The 13,084-nt window shown below is 41.7% G+C and overlaps 1 protein-coding gene across 5 annotated transcripts in view; it reads right to left on the bottom strand.

Moving 5' to 3' along the window:
* The window catches only part of rims2b (regulating synaptic membrane exocytosis 2b), a 79,117-nt gene that overhangs the window by 18,793 nt on the left and 47,240 nt on the right, over positions 1 to 13,084 (bottom strand). For 3 of the 5 annotated variants that reach the window (XM_067611796.1, XM_067611794.1, XM_067611793.1), the window contains exons 14-22: positions 11,129 to 11,175; positions 10,655 to 10,743; positions 10,535 to 10,570; positions 10,102 to 10,232; positions 9,854 to 10,025; positions 6,147 to 6,306; positions 1,121 to 1,189; positions 897 to 1,032; positions 569 to 676 (exon numbers count right to left, since the gene is read on the bottom strand). In XM_067611796.1, coding sequence (XP_067467897.1) covers positions 569 to 676; positions 897 to 1,032; positions 1,121 to 1,189; positions 6,147 to 6,306; positions 9,854 to 10,025; positions 10,102 to 10,232; positions 10,535 to 10,570; positions 10,655 to 10,743; positions 11,129 to 11,175 — 948 coding nt within the window. The remainder of the gene's footprint in view (positions 1 to 568; positions 677 to 896; positions 1,033 to 1,120; positions 1,190 to 6,146; positions 6,307 to 9,853; positions 10,026 to 10,101; positions 10,233 to 10,534; positions 10,571 to 10,654; positions 10,744 to 11,128; positions 11,176 to 13,084) is intronic. The other 2 variants (XM_067611797.1, XM_067611795.1) reach the window with 1 other exon arrangement.

Below are 13,084 nucleotides of genomic sequence, written 5' to 3' on the forward strand. Positions count from 1 at the left end.
CAGCCAGTACTACGAGCGCTGCAACCATTACAGCCAGTACTACGAGCGCTACAACCATTACAGCCAGTACTACGAGCGCTGCAACCATTACAGCCAGTACTACGAGCGCTACAACCATTACAGCCATTACTACAAGCACTGCAACCATTACAGCCAGTACTACAAGCACTGCAACCATTACAGCCAGTACTACGAGCACTGCAACCATTACAGCCAGTACTACGAGCGCTGCAACCATTACAGCCAGTACTACGAGCGCTGCAACCATTACAGCCAGTACTACAAGCACTACAAACAGTACCACAACCACTACTAGAGCCAGTCCGGACCTGGGTTCCTGGTTCAGACGGGGTCAGCTTGTTTTACTGGTCGAGCAGTATCAGAGCCTGAGAGTTTACCTGACAGGACAGGTGTGTCTGATGGATCTGCTGTTATTGATCACTTATGGATTGACTCTTCTCTTGATACTGTAACTTAGACTGTGTTGTCAGGTGACCCAGACTGTGAGCCGATTGGCTCAGGTGTTGTCAGGTGACCCAGGTCAGATGCAGTGTGTTGCCATGGTTACCTTTCCAGGCTGCTGTATTGGCCCGCATCAGAGAATGCTCGGCTCAGTTTGGATCCTCGGAGCAGTCGCACGGCGTCCTCCCGGTATAACGGATACAGAGCGTTACCGCTGGCAACCAGGTCAGGGGGTTAAAGGTCAGAGGTCGGGGGGTGACAGATGAAGAGGAAGATGAAGTGATGGCAGGTATTTTTCAGTTTTTCTGACTTCATTTTTGTGTGTTTGTGTGAGAGTGAGCGCTCTCTTACTGCAGAGATCTTCTGACAGGAGAACCCGGTTCTGACAGCAGAACCTGGTTCTGACATGAGCGAGCTCAGTAGCGGCTTCTTACCTTTGAGGAGGCGGTTGGCTCGGTGACCGTGACCTCATGCGGATTACGTCGGTTCGAGGGCCATGATTGGACGACATCACCTGCTCTGGCACAGAGAGGGTGGAGCTGTGGAAGTCCCGTCCGTTCAGCCTGTAATCTGAGGAGAAGAAGAAGAGATGAACTCTGTGACTCTGTGCTGACAGGTGACCAACCAGCTGCAGTGCATCATGGGACATGGAGTTCACCTGAGATCACCCCGATGCCGTCCTCACAGTCGTAATCTGAAAACTCACTGTCACTGATCCTCTGAGACCCTGCAGAGAGAGAGAGACAGTCTTCACACTGACAAAGTCCTCCAACTCCTCTGTCATGACCACGCTGACATCATCATCCACACAGGAACTAATGACCTACGCCCTAAGGGAGAGAGGGTGTCAGAGGCCGTCATCAAGGTGGCTCAGAAAGCACACAGGGAGTTTCCTAGAGCTAACATCGCCATCTCCACACTGCTGCCATGAACTGACTTCCCCTGGAACCTGATCCACAACATAAACGGGGAGATCACTTCAGAGTGAGCAACACTAAACAATGTCAACATCACCCCACTCTGACATATGAACACCTGTATGACCACGTCCACCTGGACCAGGATCATGTCTGGATGTTTGCTGAGGAAATGAGGACAATGGCCAACAGAGAGGCTTCAGACCCCCCACACACCACAGAATCATCTGTGAACCATCATCACTACTGACCACGTTTACACTCTAATGAATCATCACTACTGACCACGTTTACACTTAATGAATCATCACTACTGACCACGTTTACACTCTAATGAATCATCACTACTGACCACGTTTACACTTAATGAATCATCACTACTGACCACGTTTACACTCTAATGAATCATCACTACTGACCACGTTTACACTTAATGAATCATCACTACTGACCACGTTTACACTTAATGAATCGTCACTACTGACCACGTTTACACTTAATGAATCATCACTACTGACCACGTTTACACTCTAATGAATCATCACTACTGACCACGTTTACACTCTAATGAATCATCACTACTGACCACGTTTACACTTAATGAATCATCACTACTGACCACGTTTACACTCTAATGAATCATCACTACTGACCACGTTTACACTTAATGAATCATCACTACTGACCACGTTTACACTTAATGAATCATCACTACTGACCACGTTTATACTCTAATGAATCATCACTACTGACCACGTTTACACTTAATGAATCATCACTACTGACCATGTTTACACTCCAATGAATCATCACTACTGACCATGTTTACACTCTAATGAATCATCACTACTGACCACGTTTACACTCTAATGAATCATCACTACTGACCACGTTTACACTCCAATGAATCATCACTACTGACCACGTTTACACTTAATGAATCATCACTACTGACCATGTTTACACTCCAATGAATCATCACTACTGACCATGTTTACACTCTAATGAATCATCACTACTGACCACGTTTACACTCTAATGAATCATCACTACTGACCACGTTTATACTCCAATGAATCATCACTACTGACCATGTTTACACTCTAATGAATCATCACTACTGACCACGTTTACACTCTAATGAATCATCACTACTGACCACGTTTACACTCTAATGAATCATCACTACTGACCACGTTTACACTCTAATGAATCATCACTACTGACCACGTTTACACTCTAATGAATCATCACTACTGACCACGTTTACACTCTAATGAATCATCACTACTGACCATGTTTACACTCTAATGAATCATCACTACTGACCACGTTTATACTCCAATGAATCATCACTACTGACCATGTTTACACTCTAATGAATCATCACTACTGACCACGTTTACACTCTAATGAATCATCACTACTGACCACGTTTACACTCTAATGAATCATCACTACTGACCACGTTTACACTCTAATGAATCATCACTACTGACCACGTTTACACTTAATGAATCATCACTACTGACCATGTTTACACTCCAATGAATCATCACTACTGACCACGTTTACACTCCAATGAATCATCACTACTGACCATGTTTACACTCTAATGAATCATCACTACTGACCACGTTTACACTCTAATGAATCATCACTACTGACCACGTTTACACTCTAATGAATCATCACTACTGACCACGTTTACACTTAATGAATCATCACTACTGACCACGTTTACACTCTAATGAATCATCACTACTGACCATGTTTACACTCTAATGAATCATCACTACTGACCATGTTTATACTTAATGATTCATCACTACTGACCACGTTTACACTCTAATGAATCATCACTACTGACCACGTTTACACTCTAATGAATCATCACTACTGACCACGTTTACACTTAATGAATCATCACTACTGACCACGTTTACACTTAATGAATCATCACTACTGACCATGTTTACACTCTAATGAATCATCACTACTGACCATGTTTGCACTCTAATGAATCATCACTACTGACCACGTTTACACTCTAATGAATCATCACTACTGACCATGTTTATACTCCAATGAATCATCACTACTGACCATGTTTACACTCTAATGAATCATCACTACTGACCACGTTTATACTCTAATGAATCATCACTACTGACCATGTTTACACTCTAATGAATCATCACTACTGACCACGTTTATACTCCAATGAATCATCACTACTGACCACGTTTATACTCTAATGAATCATCACTACTGACCACGTTTATACTCCAATGAATCATCACTACTGACCACGTTTATACTCCAATGAATCATCACTACTGACCACGTTTATACTCTAATGAATCATCACTACTGACCACGTTTATACTCCAATGAATCATCACTACTGACCACGTTTATACTCCAATGAATCATCACTACTGACCACGTTTATACTCCAATGAATCATCACTACTGACCACGTTTATACTCTAATGAATCATCACTACTGACCACGTTTATACTCCAATGAATCATCACTACTGACCACGTTTATACTCTAATGAATCATCACTACTGACCATGTTTACACTCTAATGAATCATCACTACTGACCATGTTTACACTCTAATGAATCATCACTACTGACCACGTTTACACTCTAATGAATCATCACTACTGACCACGTTTACACTCTAATGAATCATCACTACTGACCACGTTTACACTCTAATGAATCATCACTACTGACCACGTTTACACTCTAATGAATCATCACTACTGACCACGTTTACACTTAATGAATCATCACTACTGACCACGTTTACACTTAATGAATCATCACTACTGACCATGTTTACACTCTAATGAATCATCACTACTGACCATGTTTGCACTCTAATGAATCATCACTACTGACCACGTTTACACTCTAATGAATCATCACTACTGACCATGTTTATACTCCAATGAATCATCACTACTGACCATGTTTACACTCTAATGAATCATCACTACTGACCACGTTTATACTCTAATGAATCATCACTACTGACCATGTTTACACTCTAATGAATCATCACTACTGACCACGTTTATACTCCAATGAATCATCACTACTGACCACGTTTATACTCTAATGAATCATCACTACTGACCACGTTTATACTCCAATGAATCATCACTACTGACCACGTTTATACTCCAATGAATCATCACTACTGACCACGTTTATACTCTAATGAATCATCACTACTGACCACGTTTATACTCCAATGAATCATCACTACTGACCACGTTTATACTCCAATGAATCATCACTACTGACCACGTTTATACTCCAATGAATCATCACTACTGACCACGTTTATACTCTAATGAATCATCACTACTGACCACGTTTATACTCCAATGAATCATCACTACTGACCACGTTTATACTCTAATGAATCATCACTACTGACCATGTTTACACTCTAATGAATCATCACTACTGACCACGTTTACACTTAATGAATCATCACTACTGACCACGTTTACACTCTAATGAATCATCACTACTGACCACGTTTATACTCTAATGAATCATCACTACTGACCACGTTTACACTCTAATGAATCATCACTACTGACCACGTTTACACTCTAATGAATCATCACTACTGACCATGTTTATACTCCAATGAATCATCACTACTGACCATGTTTACACTCTAATGAATCATCACTACTGACCACGTTTATACTCTAATGAATCATCACTACTGACCACGTTTACACTCTAATGAATCATCACTACTGACCACGTTTACACTCTAATGAATCATCACTACTGACCATGTTTACACTCTAATGAATCATCACTACTGACCACGTTTACACTCTAATGAATCATCACTACTGACCACGTTTACACTCTAATGAATCATCACTACTGACCACGTTTACACTCTAATGAATCATCACTACTGACCACGTTTACACTCTAATGAATCATCACTACTGACCATGTTTACACTCTAATGAATCATCACTACTGACCATGTTTACACTCTAATGAATCATCACTACTGACCATGTTTACACTCTACATGCTCTAATTAATCATCACGTACAGAAAAAAAACAAGGTCAAATCTTTGCATGTTTCATTGATTCTAAAAAGGCTTTTGATTCTATTTGGAAAGAGGGATTTTATTATAAACTTTATATTATAAAGTTCTCCAAATCAGTGTACATATTTTTCCCATGATGCACCTGCACAGAGTCTCTGCAGTTAAACAGCCTCCAGTTTGTTCATGATGACATCATTTTGACATCATACATGTAAATAAAATTTGAATAAAATCACCTGTGAGCCTGTAAGCTTAGCATCACATGAGGAAAAGCCATAGGAGTTAGCGTTAGCTACGAGGGGTCAGCAGCCACACACACACACACAGTTTTGTCTTTCTATACTTGAGGACCCTTTGACCAACATGTCCTCACAAAGATAGAAACACAGCTATTACCTGAGTTATAGTAAGGGCCTGTGTCTGGCAAAGCATCATGGGAAGAAAGTAAAACAAATAGAACAACAGAAGAAGAAGAAAAGAACAATTTTTTTTAAAAATGAAGAACTGAATCAGCAAACAAACAGACTGAGCTCCTGTGTGTCTGGACACTGACCAACAGTAGAAGTTACACCTGTGACAGCGTGAATAAAAACAGGAGGATGGGAACAGTTAATATGGAGTTTTTTGTTCAGAGTTCGGTGTGTGTGTCTCACTCTGCAGCCTCCGGTTGGCCTGTGTGTGTTCAGCCTGCATTCCTCTCCTCTGCAGGTAGGGGGAGGCGTTGGGCAACGGCAGCGAGGAAACGTCATGGAGCTGCAGTTTGTACCAGTGAGGCTGATCGTCCAGCAGAGCCGACTCCAACTCGATCAGAACCTGAAGAGAGAACACAGAAGTCAGACACATGCAGAAAAGTCTGTGCATGTTCCATCATGAGGAACCACAGAAACATCTCTGTTGATGTTCAGTTTCTTCCAAACAGAGATGAAGGTCGTCTGTTCTTCGGTCTTAAAACAGGAGTGTGAAACATGAACACAGCTTCAGTCTGGACGTGAAAGTCACTCAAACCAGCAGGAATTAGCTTCAGTGTTTCCTGATATCGTGGAGGCAGGTCGCTCTGTCTTTAGCGGCTTTGTTGGCACACAGCTCACAACAAAACATGAGCATTTAATGGAGATTTAAAACTTTATTTCAATTTCAATTTATTTTCATTATCGATTATTCTGCTGAATATTTGTTTGATAAATTGATTAATCATTTAGTCTATAAAATGTCAGAAAATCTTAAAAAATGCTGTCACAGTTTGCTGACACCCAAGGTGACGTCAACAACTTACTCGTTCTCCTAAAAAACACATGAAAACCGCAATATTTCAAAATAGAAAACACAGCAAATTTATGAAACAGAGAGGCTTAAACTACAGAATATTTTGGAGTTTTAGCTCAAAACAATCATTGCTGATTATTTTTTTGTCAATTAATTAATCAACTAAACGATTCAATGGAGATTTAAAACTAGTTGACTAAACAATTAATTAACTTTAAATGTTTCAGCTCCACATGATGCTTGGTGTCACTAGAAATGATGAGACCTGAACATTCATATTAATAAAAAGAATGACCACCCTCATCACCATGGTAACACTCTAGATTTAGTAAGAACAAAAGGGCTAAACATAGATAATGTTTCAGTATTTGAACTACCTATTTCTAATCATTGCTGTGTGTTTCTGATGCCAACGTTACCTCAACAAAGACTGAAGGCTGAAACAGTGTTCACTACTATGATGAGATCAGTTGAGCCACACAGCTGTGACTGCTCTTTAAATGACATGGTTAAATTTTAACAATACTTTGTCATCTGCTTTAAATACTGTTGCTCCACTAAAAGTTAAAAGAGGTGGACTGACAGAATCTCCTCATGGTTAAACAACAACAGTGTTAATGAGATCAAACCATGACTGTCTACCAAAGCAGTATGTCTGGCAACAAACGATGATTGTTTAAAGATTATTGCGGTTTGTTCTTTCTCTGTCTGCGTGTGTCTGTCTAGACATGGCGTCCTGTTTCTCCCATCCACTCATCCAGCTCCTGCAGTATATATGATCCGGCTCTACACTCCAGTCTTCACCAGATCGTTAATGTTGCCAACGTGGTACTAACGTTACAGCCAGGTTATAGTTCTGGTCGATATATTTCACGTGTTTGCCTGAACTCTGTCTGCCTGCCCCGCTCCACCGTTATTCTGGCTCAGCTCTCCAAATCTCCATCTCTACAACTTCTCATTAAAACTGCACTTGAACTATTGCAAGCCGTGTGTCTTTGGGTCCAAACTTAGCTTAAACCTTACACATATAGACTACTCTGTCCCTGCTGTCGCTGGCCTGCCGTGGCCTTAGTGATGCTAATGTGAGTAGTTATCTTTTAAACATATTTTCTTGTTATATGATCCATCTAATGTTTTAATCCTAGTTATGTAGCAAAAAGTTATGTGCATCGTTTTATATATATTCTGAGGAGCATTATCACTTGTCTTAATTATTTCACTTTGGCTCCGAAAAGGCATTCACTCTTATCATATGTCTGTAGTCTGTGTACTAGTGCCACCTACTGGGCTCTCAGCAGGCTAAGCATTACAGCAACATACCACAGTAACATTGTGTTAATATCCAATTAATTGTGATATTTATACACAGTTGGGTGTGTCTGAAAACCTTCAGCTATGTGTTTATTTTTTAGATGATGAGAATAAACTCATGTTTTAGCCTGTATAGACAGTGTGTGATTGTGCGTGCATCTTTTTTTTACAGTGAACAGCATTGTTGTTTCTTGCTGATTTGCCCTCACAGGGGTATGCACGTAATTCTTCTGTTACTAATAACCAGTGCTTATGGCTGTGAGAAGTTTGCATGTGTTGTTGTACCGTATTTGGAGAGGAACTATATCGCACTTCGTGTTGCTTTGTACAAGCCTTGTAAATGCTGTTGTTCCCGATGAAGAGGATATAAGCGTGAATGAGAAGTATTACCATGACAACGGCACTCGTTTATTCCTGTTTGTGAAAGCAAGTGACTGATTTCTCCATGTGATCATATGGAGATTTAATCTTCATGTGATCATCATCATATGGAGATATGATTTCCATACCGAGCTGACTGGCGCTCTCTGTAATATTTATCACGCACCGCCACTGACTTCCTGTCTATTCTTTGAAGGCTGCTGGAAGCTGACTGCAGCTTTTTGTCACTTCCTGCTGCTGCTGCCTGATCTCAGCACAGTTCATCTCTAATGAGAATAATTGTTTGGAACAAACGGAGCGTTCAGATCCACAGAGAAGTACTCTGTGTTCTGTGGGCTCAGCTGATCTTTGAATCTTTGTTCTTAAGAACAAACTGAGAGAACACCACTATCAAGTGTTCCTTGAAAGAGGACTTATTATGTTCATTTCCAGCTCTATATTTTCATTTTTGGACTCAACTAGAGCGGCTTTGCATGATTTCAGCTCCTTAATTATCTTTTACTGGCCGTTTATGCAGCTCCTCAGTTCAGCCTCTGTCTCTAACAGGCAGTCTTAGCTCCTGTCTCTTTAAGGCCCGCCTCCCGTTGAGCCCACTCTGTTCTAATTGGCCAGCTTCAGGATGCTGCCAAGGGGCAGCTGTATCAGAGTCGTGTTAAGCTACCGCCGATGCAAACACATTATTTCCTGATTTACTGCTTCAAATTAAAAGCTTTTAAATGACTAAATAACGGCAGATTTAATTGTGAAGTATTTAAAGGAAATGAAACATGTTCCTCACTAAATTAATGGAGCTTTGTTAGCAGCCCAAAAAAAAACGGTCGAAACAAGGTGGAGATATTTGGAGCAGTTTGTTGAGCGGATCAGTTATAAATAATGCAGGCAGGAAACAAGCAGAAACAGCCACAGTGATGATGATGATGACGAAGAGCTGACAACCAGCACTTATTTTTGGTTATTATTTTACTTTGCTGCTGTGTAATGGAGTCATGGCTCAGCGAGGAGCAGACAACCATATAAACAAATCCGTCACCAGCCGACGTCGACTCGCCTGAAAGTAGAAAAAACTGTTGGAAACGTTCAGAGCAGAGCTGCTGCTTCCTGCTCACAAGGATTACTGACATACATACATATATATATATATACATATATATATATATATATATATATGTATGATACCTCGTTATTTAACACGTCGACTACATTTAACATGAACATCCAACATGACTTTTGTTGTGATTTGGCGCTATATAAATAAAACTGAATTGAATTGAAAAATTGAATCCAACACTGTGACATCATATATATGACTGAAAATAAGGAAAAGCATCGTAGGTCTCCTTTAAAACAATTTAATCTAAAACATGTCAGGTTCTGTGTTCTCCAAGGGTTCTCCGAGTGCTCTGACCTCTCCCAGGAACTGGCTCTCCTCCTCACGGACCCGGGCCTGATCCCAGACCGTCAGCTCCAGCATCCGTTCTCTGAACTCCCGCAGATGGACCGGAGAGTAAATGAAGGTTTGGTTCCACCGAGGTTCCACAGACTTCTTCACCGTCTTCGTCCTTCGCTTACTCTTATCACTACGGGAGATGTTCTAATTAGTACCTAACATCACTCAGTTCATATAAAACTCAGGGTTCTGATTGGTTCTTTTACCTTCTGTCTGGCAGGAAGTAGATTTTGACATACGGGTTCCTTGGTCGGCCATCGTCTCGAACAGGAAGTTCTTTGGCTCCGAGAACCGTGACAATCAGCTGATGACCAACTTTGTCATACCACAGCTTCACCTGTAAAAATCAAGTTTAAAATCAAGCACAGAACCCTACACAGCTGTAGAACCCTGAAGAACAGCAGAGGAACCCCAGACTACAGGAGGAGAACCCTACAGAACAGAGATGGATTATAGAGCAGAGGAAACCTAGGGGGCACAGGAGAACCCAAAACAGGATGTAACAAATATAACAAAGTAGAACCTTAAACCACTAAAAACTCCAAAAACTAGCAGCTAAACAAACTGCAGAAACTACAAACAAAGATAGGGAGAACAGACAGACGTCTCACTCCTCTCGGTGTTCCGCTCTACAGTTACCTGAACTCTGGGAACCAGCGCACGCCTGTTCATAGTCTGAAACACACATCACCATGGACAGGGCCGTTAACTGACAGCTGATTGGCTGTGTGGTGTGCAATGCATGCTGGGTAAACTTACCGAGACCTGTCCGGACAGGACGCTGGGGCTCATGGGAGACGTGACAGAGATGGATGGACCGACTTTCTGGGACTCAAAGGAACTGGAACCTGAACACAGACCAATATCTTTTATTTTATTTTTACTTGACGTCGTTCTGTTGATGTCGTCTTAAACTCTTTCCAGCTTCCTGACTCCCCTGCATTTAATTAAATGTTTGTTTGTTTACGTATCAAATCTTCTGCAGCAGGTTTCCAAACTTTTAACCCTTTGAAACTATATAATGATCTCAGCTTGTAGCTTTTGACCAGTTTGATCCTTCTCAAGTGTTTAGATTTGTTTCAACTCTTTAAAGTGTAAAATTCACATTCAAACTGGTCTTCTGTCCCCTCCTGTCAATCATCTCATTATCTCATGACCTTGTACATTCATTATGTGACCTTGTGAGGGCCCGATCCTCAGGTTGCGAGCCTGTGTTTGTTGTAATAAACTCACTGGAGTCATGCTGGATGTGGGAGCTGTCTGCTGCTCTGGAAACTTCTCTGAGGAACAAAACACACAAACAACAATCAGGTCACTTCATGCTCTGACAGAACACAACCTATAGAACCTTGTAGCCTAGAGAACGTTCAGTAGAACTTCAGGCTGAGTAGAACAAACCTCAACTCCATCCACTGTTACACGCTACACAATGACAACTGGTAGTTTATACACTTTTGTACTCTTTAAAGAAAAACTGCTATGTATTTAACTTAATTTATGATTGTGGTTTTCATTATTATTATGCATTCGTTTAAATTGTTTTTTGTTCATTTGTTCACTTTCCCTCTAGGCCCCCCAAAAAATAAACATATATTTAAAAAAAACAAAAGACGACCTCTGCTGTTTGTCTTTCTAAGAATCAGATTTATTTTTATTTATACTCCCTCCAGGATCTTGCTGAGGTTTTTTGTGATTATTGAGGCCAAAAATGTTTGATGTTGCAGTGGCTTTTCTCAAAAAGCGTGATACAATTTACGATGTTTTATGTATCTTTTTGGAGGTAAAACTGCAGGAATTGGGAAAAATTGCAAGCAAAGGAAAATAATATGATTTTAAAAAAATCCGGGTGACCCGGGGATAAGAACGGTTCTATATGCAGGGTGACCCGGAGATAAGAACGGTTCTATATGCAGGGTGACCCGGAGATAAGAACGGTTCTATATGCAGGGTGACCCGGGGATAAGAACGGTTCTATATGCAGGGTGACCCGGAGATAAGAACGGTTCTATATGCAGGGTGACCCGGGGATAAGAACGGTTCTATATGCAGGGTGACCCGGGGATAAGAACGGTTCTATATGCAGGGTGACCCGGAGATAAGAACGGTTCTATATGAAGGGTGACCCGGAGATAAGAACGGTTCTATATGCAGGGTGACCCGGAGATAAGAACGGTTCTATATGCAGGGTGACCCGGAGATAAGAACGGTTCTATATGCAGGGTGACCCGGGGATAAGAACGGTTCTATATGCAGGGTGACCCGGGGATAAGAACGGTTCTATATGCAGGGTGACCCGGAGATAAGAACGGTTCTATATGAAGGGTGACCCGGAGATAAGAACGGTTCTATATGCAGGGTGACCCGGAGATAAGAACGGTTCTATATGAAGGGTGACCCGGGGATAAGAATGGTTCTATATGCAGGGTGACCCGGAGATAAGAACGGTTCTACATGCAGGGTGACCCGGGGATAAGAACGGTTCTATATGCAGGGTGACCCGGGGATAAGAACGGTTCTATATGCAGGGTGACCCGGGGATAAGAACGGTTCTATATGCAGGGTGACCCGGAGATAAGAACGGTTCTATATGAAGGGTGACCCGGAGATAAGAACGGTTCTATATGCAGGGTGACCCGGAGATAAGAACGGTTCTATATGCAGGGTGACCCAGAGATAAGAACGGTTCTATATGCAGGGTGACCCAGAGATAAGATCGGTTCTATATGCAGGGTGACCCGGGGATAAGATCGGTTCTATGTGAAGGGTGACCCGGAGATAAGAACGGTTCTATATGCAGGGTGACCCGGAGATAAGATCGGTTCTATATGCAGGGTGACCCAGAGATAAGATCGGTTCTATATGCAGGGTGACCCGGAGATAAGAACGGTTCTATATGCAGGGTGACCCGGAGATAAGAACGGTTCTATATGCAGGGTGACCCGGGGATAAGATCGGTTCTATGTGAAGGGTGACCCGGAGATAAGATCGGTTCTATATGCAGGGTGACCCGGAGATAAGAACGGTTCTATATGCAGGGTGACCCGGAGATAAGAACGGTTCTATATGCAGGGTGACCCGGAGATAAGAACGGTTCTATATGCAGGGTGACCCGGAGATAAGAACGGTTCTATATGCAGGGTGACCCGGAGATAAGATCGGTTCTATATGCAGGGTGACCCGGAGATAAGA

This window comes from Thunnus thynnus, chromosome 15 (genome assembly GCF_963924715.1).
Source record: "Thunnus thynnus chromosome 15, fThuThy2.1, whole genome shotgun sequence".
Lineage (NCBI taxonomy): Eukaryota > Metazoa > Chordata > Actinopteri > Scombriformes > Scombridae > Thunnus > Thunnus thynnus.